The sequence below is a fragment of the Cucurbita moschata genome, unplaced genomic scaffold (genome assembly GCF_002738365.1).
Source record: "Cucurbita moschata cultivar Rifu unplaced genomic scaffold, Cmos_1.0 Cmo_Scf00015, whole genome shotgun sequence".
Classification (NCBI taxonomy): Eukaryota; Viridiplantae; Streptophyta; class Magnoliopsida; order Cucurbitales; family Cucurbitaceae; genus Cucurbita; species Cucurbita moschata.
This window is the reverse complement of record NW_019268531.1, coordinates 1,382,851-1,401,154: the sequence shown is the minus strand read 5'-3', so window position 1 is coordinate 1,401,154 and position 18,304 is coordinate 1,382,851. Positions and strand designations below refer to the sequence as shown.

Here is an 18,304-nt window from a genome sequence, read left to right as displayed (position 1 = left end):
AAAAAAAAAAAAAAAAAAAAAAGTTTATAGCCATAAATTTGGTGCATGATTACGTGGTGAAATCCAAAATTATAATTAAAATACATACAATAAAGAGAAAAAGAAAAAAGAAAAAAAAAAAAGTAAAAGGTAATCAACGATGAGCGTTGCCGCCATTTCCTCCATTAACGTTTCCTGTGCTCACCAACTCCCAACATTTTCTCATTTTCGTAGCCAGCCGGGGCGTCTGTTAAAGCAGACTTTTCAAAGCAAAGCGGCTGGAAATGGGTGGGAAGGCAGGGGGTTGTTGGATCATGGATTTTGGAAGAACCCCTTTCCTTTTCATTGGTCAAATATGATGACCCTGTTTTTGTTTTGTTCGTCTCTCTCACTACTCTTCAATTTTATAGTGCGTTCGGTGAATTGTTTTAAAAAATTAATTAACGTCCCCTTTTGTGTTTGGTAGCCCTTTGAAAATTGCTTCTCATCTCCAGTTCCTCCTCTTATTCTACCTACCATCTTCACCGTTTCGGCCTTACCGAGCCCTTTCTCTGTCTTCCTCCCTTTATAAACACCTTCCTCACATTTGATTCTCATCTCAGAGTTCCTGACTTCGATCTCTCTTATTACACAATACCCTGTTTTCGGAGTGTTTTATAGATTCCATAAAACCCCTGCAATGGCTCTTTCCAATGCTGCTGCTCTCTCCTCTTCCAAATTGATCTTCAATCCCCTTGTTGAACCTAAATCTCACCAACCCACTTCGTTTCTTGTTCCGTCCAAGACCTACCCCAGGCCCCACCAACGGATCTCCGCCGTCCACGCTGCAGAGCCGACCAAGGACAAGGTTGTCGTTGAGAACCCCCGTAAGAAGCCGGTGACGGCGCCGTCCAGTAATGAGAAATGGAGTTTGGAGAGCTGGAAATCGAAAAAGGCGTTGCAGCTTCCTGAGTATCCCGACCAGGCTGCTCTCCAATCTGTTCTCAAAACTGTGGAGTCATTTCCTCCTATTGTGTTCGCTGGTGAGGCTAGGAGCTTGGAGGAGAGGCTTGGTGAGGCCGCCTTGGGCAAGGCTTTCCTCTTGCAGGGTGGGGATTGCGCTGAGAGTTTCAAGGAGTTCAGCGCTAATAATATTAGGGACACATTCAGGATTCTTCTCCAGATGGGTGTCGTTCTTATGTTTGGTGGGCAAATGCCTGTCATTAAGGTACATCCATCTCCGCTCTTTCAGATTCTTTTATGTTCCGAGGATTATTGGTTGTCTAATCAGTGTTTGCTGTGTATCTTCAACATTGATTTAGGTGGGAAGAATGGCTGGTCAGTTTGCAAAGCCGAGATCAGATCCTCTTGAGGTGAAGGATGGAGTAAGTCTGCCAAGCTACAAGGGGGACAACATCAATGGCGATGATTTTACTGAGAAGTCAAGGATTCCAGACCCCGAGAGGTTGATTAGAGCTTACACCCAATCTGCTGCAACTCTCAACCTTCTCAGGTCCTTCGCCACCGGAGGATATGCTGCAATGCAAAGGGTCACCCAATGGAATCTTGATTTTGCTGAAAACAGTGAGCAGGGAGATAGGTGAGCCAAGTTATTCTTTACAGCTTTTAACCATATCTTAAATTTAGAACCAGCCCTGGAGGAATTGTCTTTAATTCCAAACAAATTTAGTAGCTCTAATTATGCATGCACCATGATCAAGTTGGAATCAGCCATTTGTAGTAGCTCTTGATCCTGCACGCTTCTTTAAGTTTGACAACTGTGTTAAATTTGCCGCACCGGTGAATAAAGTGTATTCCTAAATTGCTCAACAGGTATCACGAACTTGCTAGTCGTGTTGATGAGACCCTTGGATTCATGGCTGCTGCTGGACTCACTGTCGACCATCCTATTATGACAACAACTGAGTTCTGGACCTCTCACGAATGTTTACTCTTGCCTTATGAACAATCACTTACCAGACTGGACTCAACATCTGGTCTTTACTACGATTGCTCAGCTCACATGCTTTGGGTTGGGGAACGAACCCGACAACTCGATGGTGCCCACGTAGAGTTCCTTAGAGGGGTTGCTAACCCTCTTGGAATTAAGGTAGCTTCTTAAACCTTTTTACTTTGGCATGATGATCTAATGTTTGTTGATAAATTCAATATTATGCAGAGCAAACAATGAGTAAATGTGATCTTTGTAATGCAGGTAAGCAACAAAATGGATCCAAATGAGTTGGTTAAACTTATTGAAATCCTGAATCCTGGTAACAAACCAGGAAGGATAACTATCATTGTAAGAATGGGTGCTGAGAACCAGAGAGTAAAGCTTCCCCATTTGATTAGAGCCGTGCGAAAGGCAGGGCAAATTGTGACGTGGGTCTGCGATCCAATGCATGGAAACACCATTAAGGCACCATGTGGCCTCAAAACTCGTCCATTTGATGCTATTCTGGTAAATTTCTATCCCATTCCTTTTGGCTATATTTGATAGTTACTTCTGAAGCAAAGTCTTCTATGAATCATTAAACGAAGGGGAAAATAGTTGTCCCTTTTGCATTACAATTCCCCTGTTGATAACCATAGTTTACCGGCTCTATTATGTCATGTCTTCTAAACAAAGTGTCAAACCGTGTTCTTTTAGGCCGAGGTCCGAGCATTCTTCGATGTGCACGAGCAAGAAGGGAGCCATGCTGGAGGAATTCATTTGGAAATGACCGGACAGAATGTGACAGAATGCATTGGAGGATCCCGAACCGTAACGTTCGATGACTTGTCGTCAAGATACCACACACACTGCGACCCAAGGCTGAATGCTTCTCAGTCTCTTGAGCTTGCTTTCATCATAGCAGAGAGGCTTAGGAAGAAGAGGATTGGAAAGCAAAACCCTGTTTCCCCAAGCTCATTTTAAACAGATGGAGAATTCACTTGTGAATGATGAGTCTGAAGCTGCTGGTACTTGCCACAAACTTAATGCAATGCACAAATGGCAGGATGTAATGTTGAGGATCATATTTAGTTTTGAAGGATGGGAGTATTTTGCTGTGGAGAATAAGTGAGAACTCCAACCAAGGAGCTGGAGGCTCACAAGTTTAGAATACGTGTTTGAGCTTCATTTATTTATGAATTTCCCCAATTATGGGCTCTGATTTAGATTTTGAAGAGTTCTTTGTAAACAAAACTTAATTAAGCATTGAAATGAAACTTGCGTATTTATTGAACTCTGTTTCAAATAGAAAGAAACGATCAATATAAAAAACTTAGATAAAGACCATAATTCTAATCTCACGTTGCCAACAAATACGGATCGCGAATCTGCCTCCTCCTCCTTCCTTTCTCGACTGACAGCCGCACCGGCGGGATCTGTATAAGATATTATAATCAAGCAGATTGAAGTTGCTACGGTAGCTTCATATGAAATTTCAAATTTGACATAGCCTAAGGAAATTCGAGACGGGGGTAAACCTTGAACAGCGCCCATTTCCTTCTCTACCTTGGCTTGCATTTCGCCAAGAGCAGCTGATTCCTAGTGGTAGTGAAAGACGGTCACGGAGAACCTTGATGGCATCGTCATCGGCGGCGGACATGTCAATGTCCCCTTCCTCCACCGGGATCTCTCCGCCGTAAACCTCATGCTCCTCTTTCTCCATTTCCGTTCTTCCTTGTCTGAACCGGTTTTTGAGTGTAGAAATTATTCTTTAAAAAAAATTAAAATGCATAAAAAAAATATTTTTATTCTTTAAAATTAAACCAGCCAGCAATATTTAAAAAAAAAAAACACATATTCTTCGTGAAAGTGTAATTATGAGAGACTAAATGGTCAAAAAAGGAAACAACGCAGATAATTTTTGCGAAACATACGCGCCGACTCCGGTTTTTTTTTTTTTTTTTTTTTCAATATAAAAGCTGTTTTTTATTTAATATTCGGGAGGGGTAGAATCAGGTGCAAGCAAACTCAGACTACTTTCCTCCTCCTCCAATGGGTTTAATCCACGTGTCAAATAACTGAAACGGGTGATAATTTGCAATTATTGAAATGTAGATGCCTTAGCTTTCACATAACTCTGCTGTGATTCATCGGTGGGTAGCATTTTTAAAGGGCTACTGAGATCTTCCACTCTCTTTCTCCTTTCTGGATCCATTTCGAGCTTCTTCTTCAGTTCTTAGGGAGAAGGGTGTAGTGAGCTCAGAGTTGGAAAGATGGCGAGCGGCGGTGGATATGGGGATGCCAATCAGAAGATAGATTATGTGTTCAAAGTGGTGTTGATCGGGGACTCTGCGGTGGGGAAATCTCAGATTTTGGCGCGGTTTGCCCGAAACGAGTTCAGCTTGGACTCCAAGGCCACTATCGGCGTCGAGTTTCAGACTAGGACACTCGTTATTCAGCATAAGAGTGTTAAAGCTCAGATCTGGGATACTGCGGGCCAGGAAAGGTACTTTTTCCTCCACTTCCTTTCTTTTCTCTTGTATTTCCCTCTTGTTTGGTTTTTAGGGTTTTAGTGGATCTTTAATGTGTTGGATTTGGGGCAGAGTATAGTGGATGATGATGCCCTTAGTACTATTGAATTTCATTTGTCTAGTAGTTGGTACTGGTATAAAGGCCAGATTATTCTCTCTTTATACTTGCATGGAATCAGATTACTTGTTGGGTGAAATGTTTATCATCCAGTATTGTCTGTTCCTACTTTCATGGAATGAGCTTGAGCAGCATCTTTCATGTAGTTTTCATAAACAATGGCCTTGATATTCATTTGTTGTAAGATTGTCCTGTGGATTTGCGTTTTTTTTTTCCTCATGCTCCCATTCAGTCTTGTGATTCTTCCTTTAGCTTGTCTCGAAGCTTAACTATGTTGGATTTGATCCCTTAGAATGGAACTTTTATAGCTGGTTTTTGGAGTTTAAGTTAAACGATTATTATATACAGTTAAGACAATATTCCATTGAAGGCCATAGAAAAGCTGCATACCTTAACACATCTAGTATTTGAACAGATACAGAGCAGTTACAAGTGCATATTACAGAGGAGCTCTTGGGGCAATGCTTGTCTACGATATTACGAAACGCCAAACCTTTGATCACATACCTCGGTGGCTCGAGGAGTTGCGGAGCCATGCTGACAAGAACATCGTTATAATCTTAATAGGAAACAAAAGCGATCTGGAAGACCAGCGCGCTGTCTCCACTGAGGACGCCAAGGAATTCGCCGAGAAAGAAGGTTTGTTTTTCTTGGAGACCTCCGCACTGGAATCAACCAACGTGGAGAGTGCCTTCATGACTATCCTAACTGAGATCTTCAACATCATGAACAAAAAGAACTTGGCTGCTGGTGAAACTCAAGGCAATGGCAACTCTGCATCACTTGCCGGTGGTAAGAAGATCATAATCCCGGGCCCAGCGCAAGAAATCCCGGCTAAGAGCAAGATGTGCTGTACTTCCACATGATTTGTTCGGAGTTAGGCTCAAATGGGGCGATCTAGGTTGGTGCATTCCTTGATTATAGCAATTTTTTTTTTACTGGTGTGATGTTTTTCTGAGGTCATTTGTATATTTTGTTGTATGCTTTAGTCTGCTAGAGCTAGCAGCTGGAGTTTATATATACTTTGAAGGACGACAAATGAGGCTCTCATTTACCTTTTTTTCAAAATAGAAGCTGTCTTTATTTACTGGAATATGAGAAAATCTGAAGTTAACATCATGTGATTGTGCGTACTATAAAAACTTACTATTTGTTGTCTTAAGAAGGTTGTTCTAAGGTTGGTTGACATATCAATAATATGAATCTACGAGTGCTTGGAACATTTGATTGGGCAGTGACTGCAACCCCCACCCCCTTGGATTATAGATCTTGTAATAATGCGTATTATACAAAAATAAATGAGAATCCTAAGTATGAGTTATCGTATTCAATTTTTGGTTGAAGTGTTGTTTTAGCCTTTCAACTTTCATGCTTATTTTATTATGGGTTCTTTAATTTTCAACCATTTTCAACCATTTTCAACCATTTTCAACCATTTTCATCCATTTTCCCCATGAGCTTTATTCATAAAATCATTTCATATTTATAATTTTTGAATAAATCTTTTTGACAAAATTTGACTTTGGGTCATACGGTAAAAAAACAAAGGGAAAAAGAAAAGCTTTTCATATTACATCGGTTAGCTATTGGATTTTCAAATGAATTTAATTTCTTATTAAACTATTAATTAAACTAAAATATTTCAATGCAAAGGACATGGGTTAGTAAATCTTTATTCTACAGATACAGGAAATATATCCTTTAATAAAATAGTATAAAGAACCAGAGATAAAAATAACAACTAAATATCCTCCATAGTACTCTCTCTTTCAACATAAATCCTCCTCAAAAATATCACATTAGTCTGAAGAAATCAACAACATGCTGCCACAACAAATATTTGATACACAAGAAGCAATGATAAGGCTCAACTTTTCTAGGATTATACAGTTGAACTGAAGCTGCTAAACTAATCCCACGTATTACTATTGTCTAAACTAAATTATCCCACGATTTTCACCCAAGATTTAGATTAGCTTCAACATGAGAATTTAAGAAAGCTTGCCTTCCCTGCTGTGCATTACACATCATTTCCAAGCCGATTTGAAAGCCTTTCAAGTAATTCTTGGCAATCAATGGCTGTTACCATAACACTCAGACTGGACCTCCCTTTCCAGCACCCAATGGCTATAGTCGACTCGTCAACTTTGATAACATCTGAAGAGGTGTTACTACCTGAAAAGACAAAGCTGTGCTTAGTAAAGACCAGATGCTTTAACACAAGGATAATCACACATGCACGCTACGCACCTGTACCCAAAACTATCACACAACAACCTAGCATTAGGTTTGATGCCTTCTCACCAAACGCAGCATCAGCAAAATCTGCATATTTGATACTTTTATGTTGTATTAGATGCTTGAAATCCACGGGAGACATTGTTAGGATTTGCTTGGTGATGTACGGGAGTATCACAGGCAATCCTTCGGACGTTATACGGAATGAACAAGGTGCACAGCTACCTTCTCTTGATGATTGCCTCTCCTATTCAACGCAATTACATGAGATATGGCAGTTCATCAAATTATTTAAAATAATAATAATACTAAAAGCATAGAATTTTGGCACTTAAGGGCCGATCCAAAGATGAGAACAACGAAATCAGCTGAGCTCTAGCTAGCAAAAACAAAAGCTATTAAGTTAAACAATCTTATTGTGAAAACGGTTCGGCCATTTGGCGAGCCATGGTGTAAGAAAATTGATTAGCTGCTGGTGTGTACCATCAGTTTGAAAACAGTAATGATCCCAAAATATAATGAAAAAAATGAAACGGCTGGCAAAGGATACTTACAAACATCTTCAGACCAATAGATGTTATCTTAAGCTGCTGCCCGACTAAAAAATTCAGCTCAAGAACATCCTTAACGGACTTTGATACGTAATAGATTCTTTTCACATGGTTAGTGTCAGTATTTCGAGTCACAAGGTGGCCAAACAATGGGAAAGCCTCATTAATACCATAAAATGTCTTAATGCTATCAATAACTGTTTCATCTCTGAACAATACAACGGGGTCAACTCCCTTCCACTTGCCCTGAATCTGTAACTTTCTCTTCACAGTGCTTTTCTTAGGATCCATTTCACCATCATCAGGCTGCTTAGACTCCTCTAAGTTATCTTCAATAGCAGTAATTTCCAAATTATTTACACTCACTTCATTATCAACTAAATTAACCTCTAAATCGGCTTCTGAGAACTGCTTATCTATCCCATCTGCTGCATTACTGTCCAAACCTTCTGTACCTTCAATATCCTGAACTGGGAATTCACAAGCTGGTTTATTGTCTGCAGAATTAAAATCTCCTTGATTATTTGAATCAACCCCAACTTCTGAGGGGCTTTCATCCATCCCAACTGATGCACTAACGTCCACATTCGCTCCATTTGTAATAGTCTGTGGAAGCTTGCAACGAGACTTGTCATTTACAGGCTTCAAATTTTGATAACTTGGTTTTTCAGTAGCAGCTGAAGCAACCCCATCGATGAGGAAAGGGGGAAAACACAAACAAGATACGAAAAATGTAAATTCATAGGGAAAGAAACTATACATTGAATTCAATTTATATAGAAACCGCGTTAAAATCAAAGCTAGAGGAACTATCAAAGCTAGAGGAACTACCATAGGTAATGAAGTACGAGAAAAGGTATATTGCACACAGTCATATAACAAAAACAAGATTTTCGTGCAGCAATTATTAACTATTTAACAGTATTAAACAATGCATACTAAACTAACATTTTCTAACAGGTTCAGGACAGGTACATTTAAACTGGCCGTACTGCCTAACCAACTGTTGGCTAGTTCAACATACCTGGCAAAGGGGCAACTTTGCGTAATACTGCAATAAAGAAGGCTCCACTATTTTGATCATGAGGCACTATCCTCATGCAACGCTCGATTGGAAATTCACAAACCTCATCAAACTCATGTACAGGATCCATTGTTGGCTCAGATACATCAACAGAACTTCCAATGGAACCGTCCAGATGATTTCCCCTCAACTCTGAGTTATGACTTTTGTCTGCTTGGTTCTTACGGCCTCTGCCAGAAGGAAACATGCTGGGTATTGCCACACTCTGGCGATGATCAGAAACTTGTTTGTAGGATGCCAACCATACACCCCTATCACGCACCTATACAAGCAAAATAACAAATATAAACAAAGAGACAGAAGATTAGAAATGATTAGTAGGCAGTTGGCACAGCGGAACCACAACAATATTTCACAGCTCAATAACCTCAAACTATTCACTAACGTGAGTTCAACAGGAAATCAAATAACATTGTCCACGTCAAGAAAATATAAAATTTACTACATCCTATTTGTGTACTTCTGCACTACTAGAAAGTAGAAAATCTTCATTTTTACCTTTTTTGTAAGAAAAAAAAATTGAGATTTTTCATTCACGGAAGTCAACCAACAAAAAAAAACTAAGGAATGAAGGGACAAGAGGTCTCATTCCAATGCCTAACGAGGGGGTCGGTCAAGCCATCCCTACCAGAAACTCACTTTTGAGTAGATTTCAGAAAATGTAAAATTTGAAGCATGATTCAACCTTCTTTGGCAAACCACAAAAAAAAATCATTTTTGTTTGTAATTCTTTCTCAATTTGAATAAGAGTTCAAGAGACAAAAACTTAATAATTATGAATCTTTAAGTACAACTTGATTGTGATGTGCTATGTTTTTAAACAAATATATGCAAAATGGAGATAAATTAAAATAAAGAAACAACAAAGCTCTAGGACATTTTAATAGACAAGTATTGAAAACAATTTCTGAAGATACCCAAACAGCCAAAAATGGCATTAAAAATGCAAAATGTATACAATAAAACAAGAACTACATCCATGTTACAAATTATCCTGAGTTTCAACCAGAAAAGAGATACCACAATAACGAATCACCTTCCATTTCTTAAGACCAGGCCGGCGAACAAGTTGTGGAAGTTCATTTGAGACATCGACTAGTTCGAGAGAGCCTTCAGATTTCCGCAGAAGCTGCAACAAGATGAATTGATGAAAAGAAGGAAAGGCTTTAATAAGCTGATATATGTATATGCGTGGCCACAAGAGACCAGCAGTATAAGGTGTACACATTAACATTTTGAAGAATAAGCTTCGCTCATTGATAAACAAAAATTAATATAAAAATTAAAAAGTAGTGCAACGTATCTTGACTTGGATTGAGCCGTTTCTTGCATAGCTAGTTTATTATTTATTTATTTATTTCATATTCCCTTCCTTTTGTATGCCCCCTTTGGTACAGAATGCTTATACATACCTCCGCAACAACAGCCTCGTTTTCAACAGGATTCATTGAGCAGGTTGAGTAAACCATTCTTCCACCAACTTTAAGTAAAGAGGCACCTGCAAGAGTTAATCAAAATACTTAGATTTTCCATGAATCTGAATCAAAATAATAAACATAGTGGTGGCTTAGTAGAGATAAGTGAAAAATCCATGGCAGCTATGATCAGTATCATGGATTTTGTAATTCAAAGTTGCAGTTCAGTACCTCGCATGCCTATCTGCACTTGTAAGCCATGTAAACCATTACCCACCCCAGAATTCCTGAAAGAAATGAACGGGTTTAACCACAATCTAGAAATACCAATAAGACCACGTGATAAGAAATCACGGGCAAGAAATTCTAAAGGCTACCATCTCCTCCATATATCTGGAGCCTTGCGAAGAGTACCATCTCCGCTACAGGGAACATCACATAGAACGCGATCAAAGGTAAGTTGAGTGTTGTGAGGATTTAATTCACTCCCTGCTGCAGAAGCATTGAAGATATTGGTATGTGCTCGACATCCAGGAAAATGTTGTGCTTCATGATTTGTAACAATGAGATTGGAAGTGCACATTCTTTTAGTTTGGTGGATGAGAAGATTACACCTTTGGACATCTGAATCATTTGCCACTACCTAATCAAGATGGCTATCAAATCAATTTTACATAAAGAATCAGAAGCACCAGAAAGTAGCATAAATACGAACTCAAAAGACAAGCAACTGAACAAAGGAAAAGGGTTGCAAGCACTCTACTATGGGGCAGAAAAGAAATACTTCTATATAGAAACCAATGGAGAATGGTACAAAAATAAAGGGGGCACAAACCAATCCGCCAGGTAGATCTCCAGGTTTGCTGGACTGGTGTATGATCTCAAGTAATTGAAATGTCTTGGAGCCTGGAGCAGCACACACTGAGCAAAAAGCAGAGAACCAGTTAGAGATAATATGCATGAATGATATAAAGTTGAGATCATAAAATAAATAAATAGAGCAAATGACCATTTAAATCAGTACAAACTGCTTACTGTCGAGCACATAGTGATTTGGATGTACATCCAGAAAAAGAGGAGGAACCTGTGCCATAAGCCCCAATTAAGTAGTTAGAATGCGTAAGAGATTTAAATGACAATTAAAGGTTACAATAATATTCCCCGTAGATATATGGAGTAATAAGTAGCCGTTGTGCATACCATGCTGACAGCCTCCTGCCTTGTAATGTTACCAATTTCATTTTCTAGCTTCAAGAACTCGTGAAACCTGTGAAGCTGAAGTAGTCAAAAACATGTAGCAATTGGCAACACAATAGCATATGTAGGTGTAGTCTAAATTGATCAGTAGTTACATTACAGGCACATCCAAAACAATGACTTTATTGAAATGTATCATGTTTGGGGAAGGGTGCACTGAATTCAGCACTATACCGCAGAAAGAAATAGTTGGTAAGGAAAAACTTGCTTCTCAATACCAAACTCTTAATTGTATCCCGACTTCAAGTTTGAAATTTTAAAATGTTGAATTATATTAAAAAGGATAATTTTTTTATATATATAAATATAGTATTTCACGTTATAAATTCATTTTATTTTTTGTTCAATTTTAATATGTATATCATAAATTATATGATATTGTAAGATGATAATTATACAAAAAATAATTAACATCAAAACATGTTCATAAATTAATTAATAATAGTTGAGATTCAACCTAATAAAGTTGGTAACTATAACTATTTTTATGAATTACAATTGTTTTCATTGAATACCTCGTTTTCGAAATTCTAATTTTATATCGCAGACCAAACACACACTTAGATGACTGAACATTCATGCATTCATTATACTGACCAAAATGTCCAACTACTTACTTTTCAAGAGAAAAATCAGTTCTTTCTATCCAATTAGTGTCTACTTTCGAGAAATGATGGCCATAAAGATACAATATTACCTCTCAAGAGCTTGATTCTTACGCAGTTGCATTCTTGAGAAATTTGAATGCCACGCAAGATTGTCAGGGTACCAAGATAACGGTCTAATAGCCCCAGCTTCATCACCATCAGTGACCTGAACATGATAGAGCAGGAAAAGAAACAATCATGTATCTATAATAAAATTTTCGTCACACTTATTGAGAAACAACAATATTAAAAGTACCTACCTCAGATTGAAGAGATTTCATGAAGTCATTTTGCAACTGGGCACGTATTTCCCCACAGAACTGTCCACTGTCAACTTAAAATGTTACCAATAACAACAACGATAGTACTAAGATGCAACGTTAACATAGCAAAGCAGATGATTGAAGAACCAACTAGTTCTTATTATATGAATATATATGAGTGATTTAAATAAATAAATAAATACGCACACATGAGCTCACGTAAGGGGATCATGTGCAGGTACACCACGATGATGGTAGCATTCAGGTGAGCCAGTGTTTTCTTTTTCATTTTTCATTTTTCATTTTCCCCCTTCTTTTTTGGATTGAGATAGAGTGGGAAGGGATAATTAATAATGGAAATGAAAAAAGTCTTATACGTACCTAGAATTGATCCTAAAAGCGGCGGGCAATTGCTTCCGAAGAACCTCAATAAATGTATCCCATTCTGCCGCAGTAACTATCCCTTGCTCCTACAATATCGAAAACCATAAACAGAAAGCTAAAAAAAAACGAGACAGAAATACCAGACACCAGATCAGTAAACAAAGCTCATCGTCGAATTCATAAAACACTACCTTCTTGACAAATAGGACTACAAAAAAATCCAAAAAATAGTTGAATAATCACAAACCTTGTAGTACTCATTGAACGCGTGGCTTTGAGATTGGAAAGGTCCCCAGTGATTACTATTCCCATCCTTGGTGTCATTGGCAGAGTTAGAATCGGGTTTTGAACGCTTCCAAACGTTCTCTCTGCTCTCTCGAAAATGGTTTCTCTGAGTACGAGCTCTGCCACCCCTGCCCTTACCTCCCATGTTAGATGAACCTCGCAGAGCAGTACTCTCTCGATGCAGCTGCAAGCAAGGCTACACGTTCATGAACAAGAAACCGGCGGGGAGGCTGCGATTTGGGTTTTGATCCCAATTCCGATTATTTCTACCCACTTAGCGTTGGTAGTTTTTAGTGGGTTTTGGATTTGTAACTGCCAGTGCCCACTCGAGGGCTTTAACATGAGTGGGCCTGACTTACTCCTTCGGCCCACTCGCTCTTTGATCCAGCACTCTGTTGATCATTTTTAGGATTTATTGCAGGTTTCAATAAGTAATTGACCATTTCAAATAATAATAATAATAATAATAATAATAATAATAATAATAATAATAATAATAATAATAATAATAATAATAATAATAATAATAAAATCTCAATTGTAAAGTAAATAAATTTAAGACAAAGTGATAAGCTTGATAATTAATCTATCAATTAAAATAAAACACCGCGGTGGTCAAATATAGTCTAATGTATTAATTAAAACCCCACTTCAAGAACTCATCTTTTAATTTCAGATAAGATCGAGATCGAGATCTTAACAACAACAGACAAAACAACACGAATTTGGATTGATTTGGTTCTGAATTTTCAAATCTCCATTCCCCACCGAGGAAGAAAGGTATTGGAACTCTAAACCACATTTTTATGGCCACTAATCGGCTGATCTGAGCTTTTTAGATTTTTTCAACTTTGTTTATTTCACTTTATGCTTAATTTATAGTTTCTTCATGTTCATTCTTTTTTGATCTTGAGATCAGTCAATGGCTTTGGGGCTCGCGGCCTGGGGCCACTACAATTCATTATCTACCTGACCAATGGATACTTGCTGCTTATATCTATGTTATTTTATAAGAATGAAGCTTATCTCTTTGGTTGAAGAGGCTTTTTCTTTTTTTGTTTGTTTAATTCACGTCACAATATGGAAAAAATTGACCGTACTTGAATTATACTTTTAAATACTTAATAAAGTGGATGAAATATTTCATATTAGTAAAATATTATGACTTTGTTAAATTGCATTTATTAAATGTAATGAAATCACAACAAAATTATAGAAGTATGACATTAAGCAAAAATATTTGAAAATGTGAATGATTCTCGGCCACTTATTTCCCATTCATTTTCAAGAAAAGGGAATTAATGGTACAAAGTTTAAAAATTCAAAATATAATTTATGATAATTTTTTTAAACAACGATTTGATTATTTTTATGGTTATCTTCATGCCTAGTCAATCATAATAAAGTTGTTTAATGCTTATTTGAAATAGTGTTACTATGGTTGTTTGAAATTCATGTCAACATCTAGATAAGATATCAATAATGATTTGATTCTTTGATGGTTGAACTAAAAAGGATTTTATGATGATAAGAGAGAAGAGAGCCGTTTGCCATAAGAAACTCAGAGAAGAACGTGATGAGCGGAAACTTTTAGTTTCTCATAGGCTTTAAGATGGAAAAAAGAGAGGTAGAAGACTGCATTATTAAAGCTGCTACATAAATTTACAGTGTTTCTAATGGACTCTGCACAATCTCAAAGAGACAAACGTAGAAACCTTCAACGCACAGCAATACACATCATCATCCCACTAAATAAGAGAATTTAATTCCCAAGCCCAACCATTCATTCCATTTTTATTTGTTTGGCTAAAGTTGGCCTGCCTTTCCTGACAACGACTAGCACTCCAAGGCACAAACAAAGTCACCACTTGCCTCCAAATCATCGATATCAAGATCTGTGTCCATTTCATCCATGTCCAAGCTGCCCCCAACAAACTGCCCTTGCCCTCCAACTATGAGCCCCTCTCCTGGATTTCTAGCCTCTTGAACTATGGATAGGATCTCTTCAATACCCTGTGACCCATCGCTTTCTCCATTACTCTGCATTCCTCCCAGCCCTTCGTCTGTGAACTCTACAGGCAAGTTCTTCAAGAACCATGGGTGCTTCTTGATTTCTGGGATTGTTATTCTCTGTAAACAATTTATACTCAATTGCTATGACAAAGTTGGAAACGCTTTTAAGATGTAACCGTATGTACAAAAAGAACGGTGGACGAGTTTTAATACCGTTTCTGGATCTGCTACGAATATTCGAGACAGAAGGTGCTTGCATTCCAATGAAATTCTAACGTAGTGTGGTATTGAGTAATGGACATTAAGAATCCTCTGCTTGTAGTGTAAACAAATGATACATTGCTTGTTAAACACATAACTGGAAAGTAACAATTTTATAAAAAAGAAGGCAAATACTAACCTGGAGCGTCTTTCTGAAGTTCTTTGGATCTTCAGGATCTTCAAAAGGATAAGCTCCAACCAGCATCACATATAAAGTGACCCCACAAGACCAAACATCTGCAATCTGCAACTCACGAAATTCAAAAGTGGATCAGAGATGGCTGGAGACAACAGTTGGTGGGGGTAAAGCACTAGATATTGACAGGAGAAGAAGACGAGGGGCGGTTGGTCGGGGCGGGGAAAATAGATTAGCACTACCTTCCCATCATATTCTCTTCTAGACAAAACTTCTGGTGCAATGTAGGCTGGCGTTCCAACGGTAGATTTTGGTTGGGAATGCAACACTGATGACTATAAATTGAAACCAATATGTTAGACACACCAACTATGTGACAAATCTACTGCTTTGAAGTTCATACCTTGGAATAGCCGAAGTCACAAATTTTTAGACGCGGGGCTGAGCTTCCATCTAAAAGTGTGTTCTCTAGCTTAAGATCCCTGTGGCAAATTTGCTGAAAATCAAGAGGAATCAAAGAAACAAAGGAGTATTAGCCTGAAATGTGACTTTAGCAGACCAAAACAAGCCAATTAAGCAAGAACAGCCCAGTACCATTGAATGGCAGTAGCTGACTCCTGAAATCAGCTGCTGAAAAAAATATCTTGCCTGTAAAAATTTAAGATAGCGAAGGAGAACAAACAAAAAATTTAGGTAAGAATCCAGTTTTGTGTAAATCTGGGACTGATTACCCTACAACCAACAGACCTTTTTCTGCAAAGTCGTCCAACAGAAAACTATTTAATTCATAGTGATTCCGTTTCACATCAATTTATTAAATCATTGCAAGTTTAAGATATATAAAATGCTTTATTTAAGAAAGTTATTCTACCAAATACATAAAAGAAAAGCGACAATTGTCTAAGTACCAAACTATTTTACCTCATCTTCACTGAATCTTCCGGCGTTACATATTCGTTCAAAAAGTTCTCCCCCAGCTGCATATTCCATGACGATTGCCAGGTGCGTGGGAGTGAGTAGGACCTGCATAAAAGAAGCCCTTTGAACAGAAATTTCACAAGAAAATGTGTTTTAGCCAAGAACAAAATGACACAACTAGTACAACATTCAATTGTCAACTACAACAAGTCTTAGCCAAGAAAGGAAGGCCTAGAAGATATTAGATATCACACCAAGCGGAATCAAAGAAATAATCTTTGGGAAGCAGCTTTAAAACGTGTACGATTTCACAGAAATTAAAAGGAAAACGAAATGTACTTAAACTTCTTCTTGGTACATAAATACTCCGGTTCTTAATTTCATATTTTTCAATTAAGAACACAACTACTGCATCTGAATCATCACATGAATATTTAATGTGGGGGAGATGAACACGCTCTGATTGAACCCAAAAAAGTTTGACCACTGTGGAGAAATTGAACAACCATCAAAAACGAATTTCACAACTTCAAATCAAATACCTCCTTAAATCTTATGATATTGGGATGCTTCAAAGACCTGTGATTCATAATTTCCCTCTGAACATGCTCATCGATCTGCAAAAAGAAAAGAAAAAAACGAACAACCATCAAACCAAAATCCTCTGCAAAATCGACATGAACTAAACCAACATATTACACAGCCCAAACCACAAATCACTGGAGCTCATGCTGTGTAACGATTGGGAAGGGGGTGGAATGAACCGAGAATGAAGTTATGACGATGTTGGAACAGTACCTTTTGACCTCTCTCAATATACTTGACAGCATAAAGCTCGCCACTCCATTTATCCCTCACAAGTTTCGCAACACCAAAATTCCCAGACCCAATATCCTTGAGTATCTCATAGCGTTCCATTTGGGTTCCAGTTCAGTTTCGAATATCGGCAGCAGAGTAAACAAATCTACCAATCTCGGTTTCAAATTGGCTGGCTTCTAGTTTTTCAGTTGGGCAATTTATCAAGCACGTTGTGTGCAAGTTTAAAGACATGGAAAGTAGGAGCAGGAAGGGAGGTGGGTGTATGGAGGAATATTGGTTGGCACGGCGGGTTGGGTTAGCTCAGCACTCAGCACTCAGCACTCAAATCAATGCCAATATCTCTTCTCAAGTCTTTAAGGTCCCCATGACCATACGGGAGAGGAAGAAGACGACAAGTCGATTAAGGAAAGACACGTGGCGATTTTCTATACGTCCAAAGTTTGAGGGAGCCGCAGCTACATCTGCTCAAACGTGGTCGAAGGCCGAGATATTAGTCAAATATATGAACCGTATTTCCGCAAGAAGAAATAAAATTTTATTAACGTGAATGTAATATAAGTAATAAAATTTTAATTTATTTATTAATTTAATATTATTTTTTTAAAAAAATTATACATCAATTTTTAATTTGAGAATTATGTAAAAATCAAAACCCAACATTTTTGTTGAGAAAATTATTTGTTTTAAACTTAGGAAGGCATTTAATATTTTTTAGGGTGGAAATTCCCTAATCCCATTTGGATAGGAACGTTACTTGGAATTTTGTTTTCATACAATAATTGATGAAAGCAAAATATGTGGACGAGAAAAAAAATAGAATAAAAAGATTTATACGATGATTTTGGGTGGCACCACGCCCCCGCTTATAAAGTTAACTCTCAAAATTCCATACAATGGCCTCCCTTAATTTTCGCAAGAAAAAAAAAATGATGAAATGGGAACAAAAAGAGAACGATGAAAGTGATGGCCGTAGCAAAAAAGAAAGTTCAGATATCTTTTTACTTCACTACTTTTAAATTTTTATTTATTTATTTATTTTTCTCCTAAGGTCCACAAGTTTGGATCTTTGATTATTATATTTATTTTCCTTTTTAACAAAATAACAATAGACAAAAAAAACTCAAGTAATCTTTAATGCTAAGTAAAAACCAAATTGGTAAGAAATTTTTATCTTTTTACATTCATTTTTTTTATTAAAATCGGGGGCTGAATTAGTTAATTTTAAATATAGGAGAAAATAAGAGAGAAATATTATCCACTTAAAGTATATCTAGATAGATTTGTATGGTTTAGGAGAATATAATACACCGCTCTATTTAAAATTTGAATCTATTACTTATTTTTTCGTCAAATGATTTTATAATAATTATTTATTATAACACGACACTTTATTATAAAAGAAATAAATAAATAAAATAAACTTACTCCAAATAAGAGTTGGGATTATTTATAGAATGTCTAAAACACCAAAACGATGACGATGAAAGGTGCGA

General features: G+C 37.4%; 4 protein-coding genes across 5 annotated transcripts; 2 read left to right on the top strand and 2 right to left on the bottom strand.

Moving 5' to 3' along the window:
• Positions 1-281: 281 nt before the first annotated feature.
• Positions 282-3,185, top strand: LOC111453224 (phospho-2-dehydro-3-deoxyheptonate aldolase 2, chloroplastic-like). The gene is made up of 5 exons (XM_023094232.1): positions 282-1,186; positions 1,281-1,558; positions 1,792-2,068; positions 2,174-2,419; positions 2,609-3,185. The coding sequence occupies exons 1-5, from the start codon at positions 659-661 to the stop codon at positions 2,873-2,875; spliced, it is 1,596 nt and encodes a 531-aa protein (XP_022950000.1). The 5' UTR covers positions 282-658; the 3' UTR covers positions 2,876-3,185.
• Positions 3,186-4,005: 820 nt separating this feature from the next.
• On the top strand, positions 4,006-5,762 carry LOC111453225 (ras-related protein Rab11A). Its single transcript, XM_023094233.1, has 2 exons — positions 4,006-4,397; positions 4,956-5,762. The coding sequence occupies exons 1-2, from the start codon at positions 4,165-4,167 to the stop codon at positions 5,404-5,406; spliced, it is 684 nt and encodes a 227-aa protein (XP_022950001.1). The 5' UTR covers positions 4,006-4,164; the 3' UTR covers positions 5,407-5,762.
• A 521-nt stretch (positions 5,763-6,283) lies between these two features.
• Positions 6,284-12,933, bottom strand: LOC111453515 (tRNA (cytosine(34)-C(5))-methyltransferase-like). Of its 2 annotated transcripts, XM_023094637.1 has the most exons (16): positions 12,627-12,933; positions 12,377-12,465; positions 11,993-12,059; positions 11,783-11,898; positions 11,029-11,095; positions 10,864-10,912; positions 10,664-10,749; positions 10,206-10,471; positions 10,060-10,115; positions 9,826-9,911; positions 9,450-9,542; positions 8,354-8,675; positions 7,638-8,006; positions 7,333-7,607; positions 6,791-7,025; positions 6,284-6,715 (listed from the first exon to the last, which is right to left on the bottom strand). In XM_023094637.1, the coding sequence occupies exons 1-16, from the start codon at positions 12,807-12,809 to the stop codon at positions 6,561-6,563; spliced, it is 2,514 nt and encodes an 837-aa protein (XP_022950405.1). In that variant the 5' UTR covers positions 12,810-12,933; the 3' UTR covers positions 6,284-6,560. The 2 variants fall into 2 exon arrangements, with proteins under 2 accessions (XP_022950405.1, XP_022950404.1); XM_023094636.1 differs by having other exon boundaries at positions 7,333-8,006.
• A 1,308-nt stretch (positions 12,934-14,241) lies between these two features.
• LOC111453732 (serine/threonine-protein kinase SAPK2-like) lies at positions 14,242-17,147 on the bottom strand. Its single transcript, XM_023094949.1, has 9 exons — positions 16,791-17,147; positions 16,535-16,609; positions 15,996-16,097; positions 15,669-15,722; positions 15,478-15,570; positions 15,317-15,409; positions 15,078-15,182; positions 14,891-14,989; positions 14,242-14,794 (listed from the first exon to the last, which is right to left on the bottom strand). The coding sequence occupies exons 1-9, from the start codon at positions 16,908-16,910 to the stop codon at positions 14,501-14,503; spliced, it is 1,035 nt and encodes a 344-aa protein (XP_022950717.1). The 5' UTR covers positions 16,911-17,147; the 3' UTR covers positions 14,242-14,500.
• Between the last annotated feature and the right edge of the window lie 1,157 nt (positions 17,148-18,304).

Coding starts and splice junctions, on each gene's coding strand:
- LOC111453224 (XM_023094232.1), top strand. CDS start 659: ATGGCTCTTTCCAATGCTGCTGCTCTCTCCTCTTCCAAATTGATCTTC. Junction 1,187..1,280: donor GGCAAATGCCTGTCATTAAG/GTACATCCATCT, acceptor ACATTGATTTAG/GTGGGAAGAATGGCTGGTCA. Junction 2,069..2,173: donor CTAACCCTCTTGGAATTAAG/GTAGCTTCTTAA, acceptor TTTGTAATGCAG/GTAAGCAACAAAATGGATCC.
- LOC111453225 (XM_023094233.1), top strand. CDS start 4,165: ATGGCGAGCGGCGGTGGATATGGGGATGCCAATCAGAAGATAGATTAT. Junction 4,398..4,955: donor GATACTGCGGGCCAGGAAAG/GTACTTTTTCCT, acceptor GTATTTGAACAG/ATACAGAGCAGTTACAAGTG.
- LOC111453515 (XM_023094636.1), bottom strand. CDS start 12,809: ATGGGAGGTAAGGGCAGGGGTGGCAGAGCTCGTACTCAGAGAAACCAT. Junction 9,543..9,825: donor ACGAGGCTGTTGTTGCGGAG/GTATGTATAAGC, acceptor ATCTTGTTGCAG/CTTCTGCGGAAATCTGAAGG. Junction 8,676..9,449: donor CTGGTCTTAAGAAATGGAAG/GTGATTCGTTAT, acceptor TTGCTTGTATAG/GTGCGTGATAGGGGTGTATG.
- LOC111453732 (XM_023094949.1), bottom strand. CDS start 16,910: ATGGAACGCTATGAGATACTCAAGGATATTGGGTCTGGGAATTTTGGT. Junction 16,098..16,534: donor ATATCATAAGATTTAAGGAG/GTATTTGATTTG, acceptor TCTTTTATGCAG/GTCCTACTCACTCCCACGCA. Junction 15,571..15,668: donor TCAGCTACTGCCATTCAATG/GTACTGGGCTGT, acceptor CTTGATTTTCAG/CAAATTTGCCACAGGGATCT.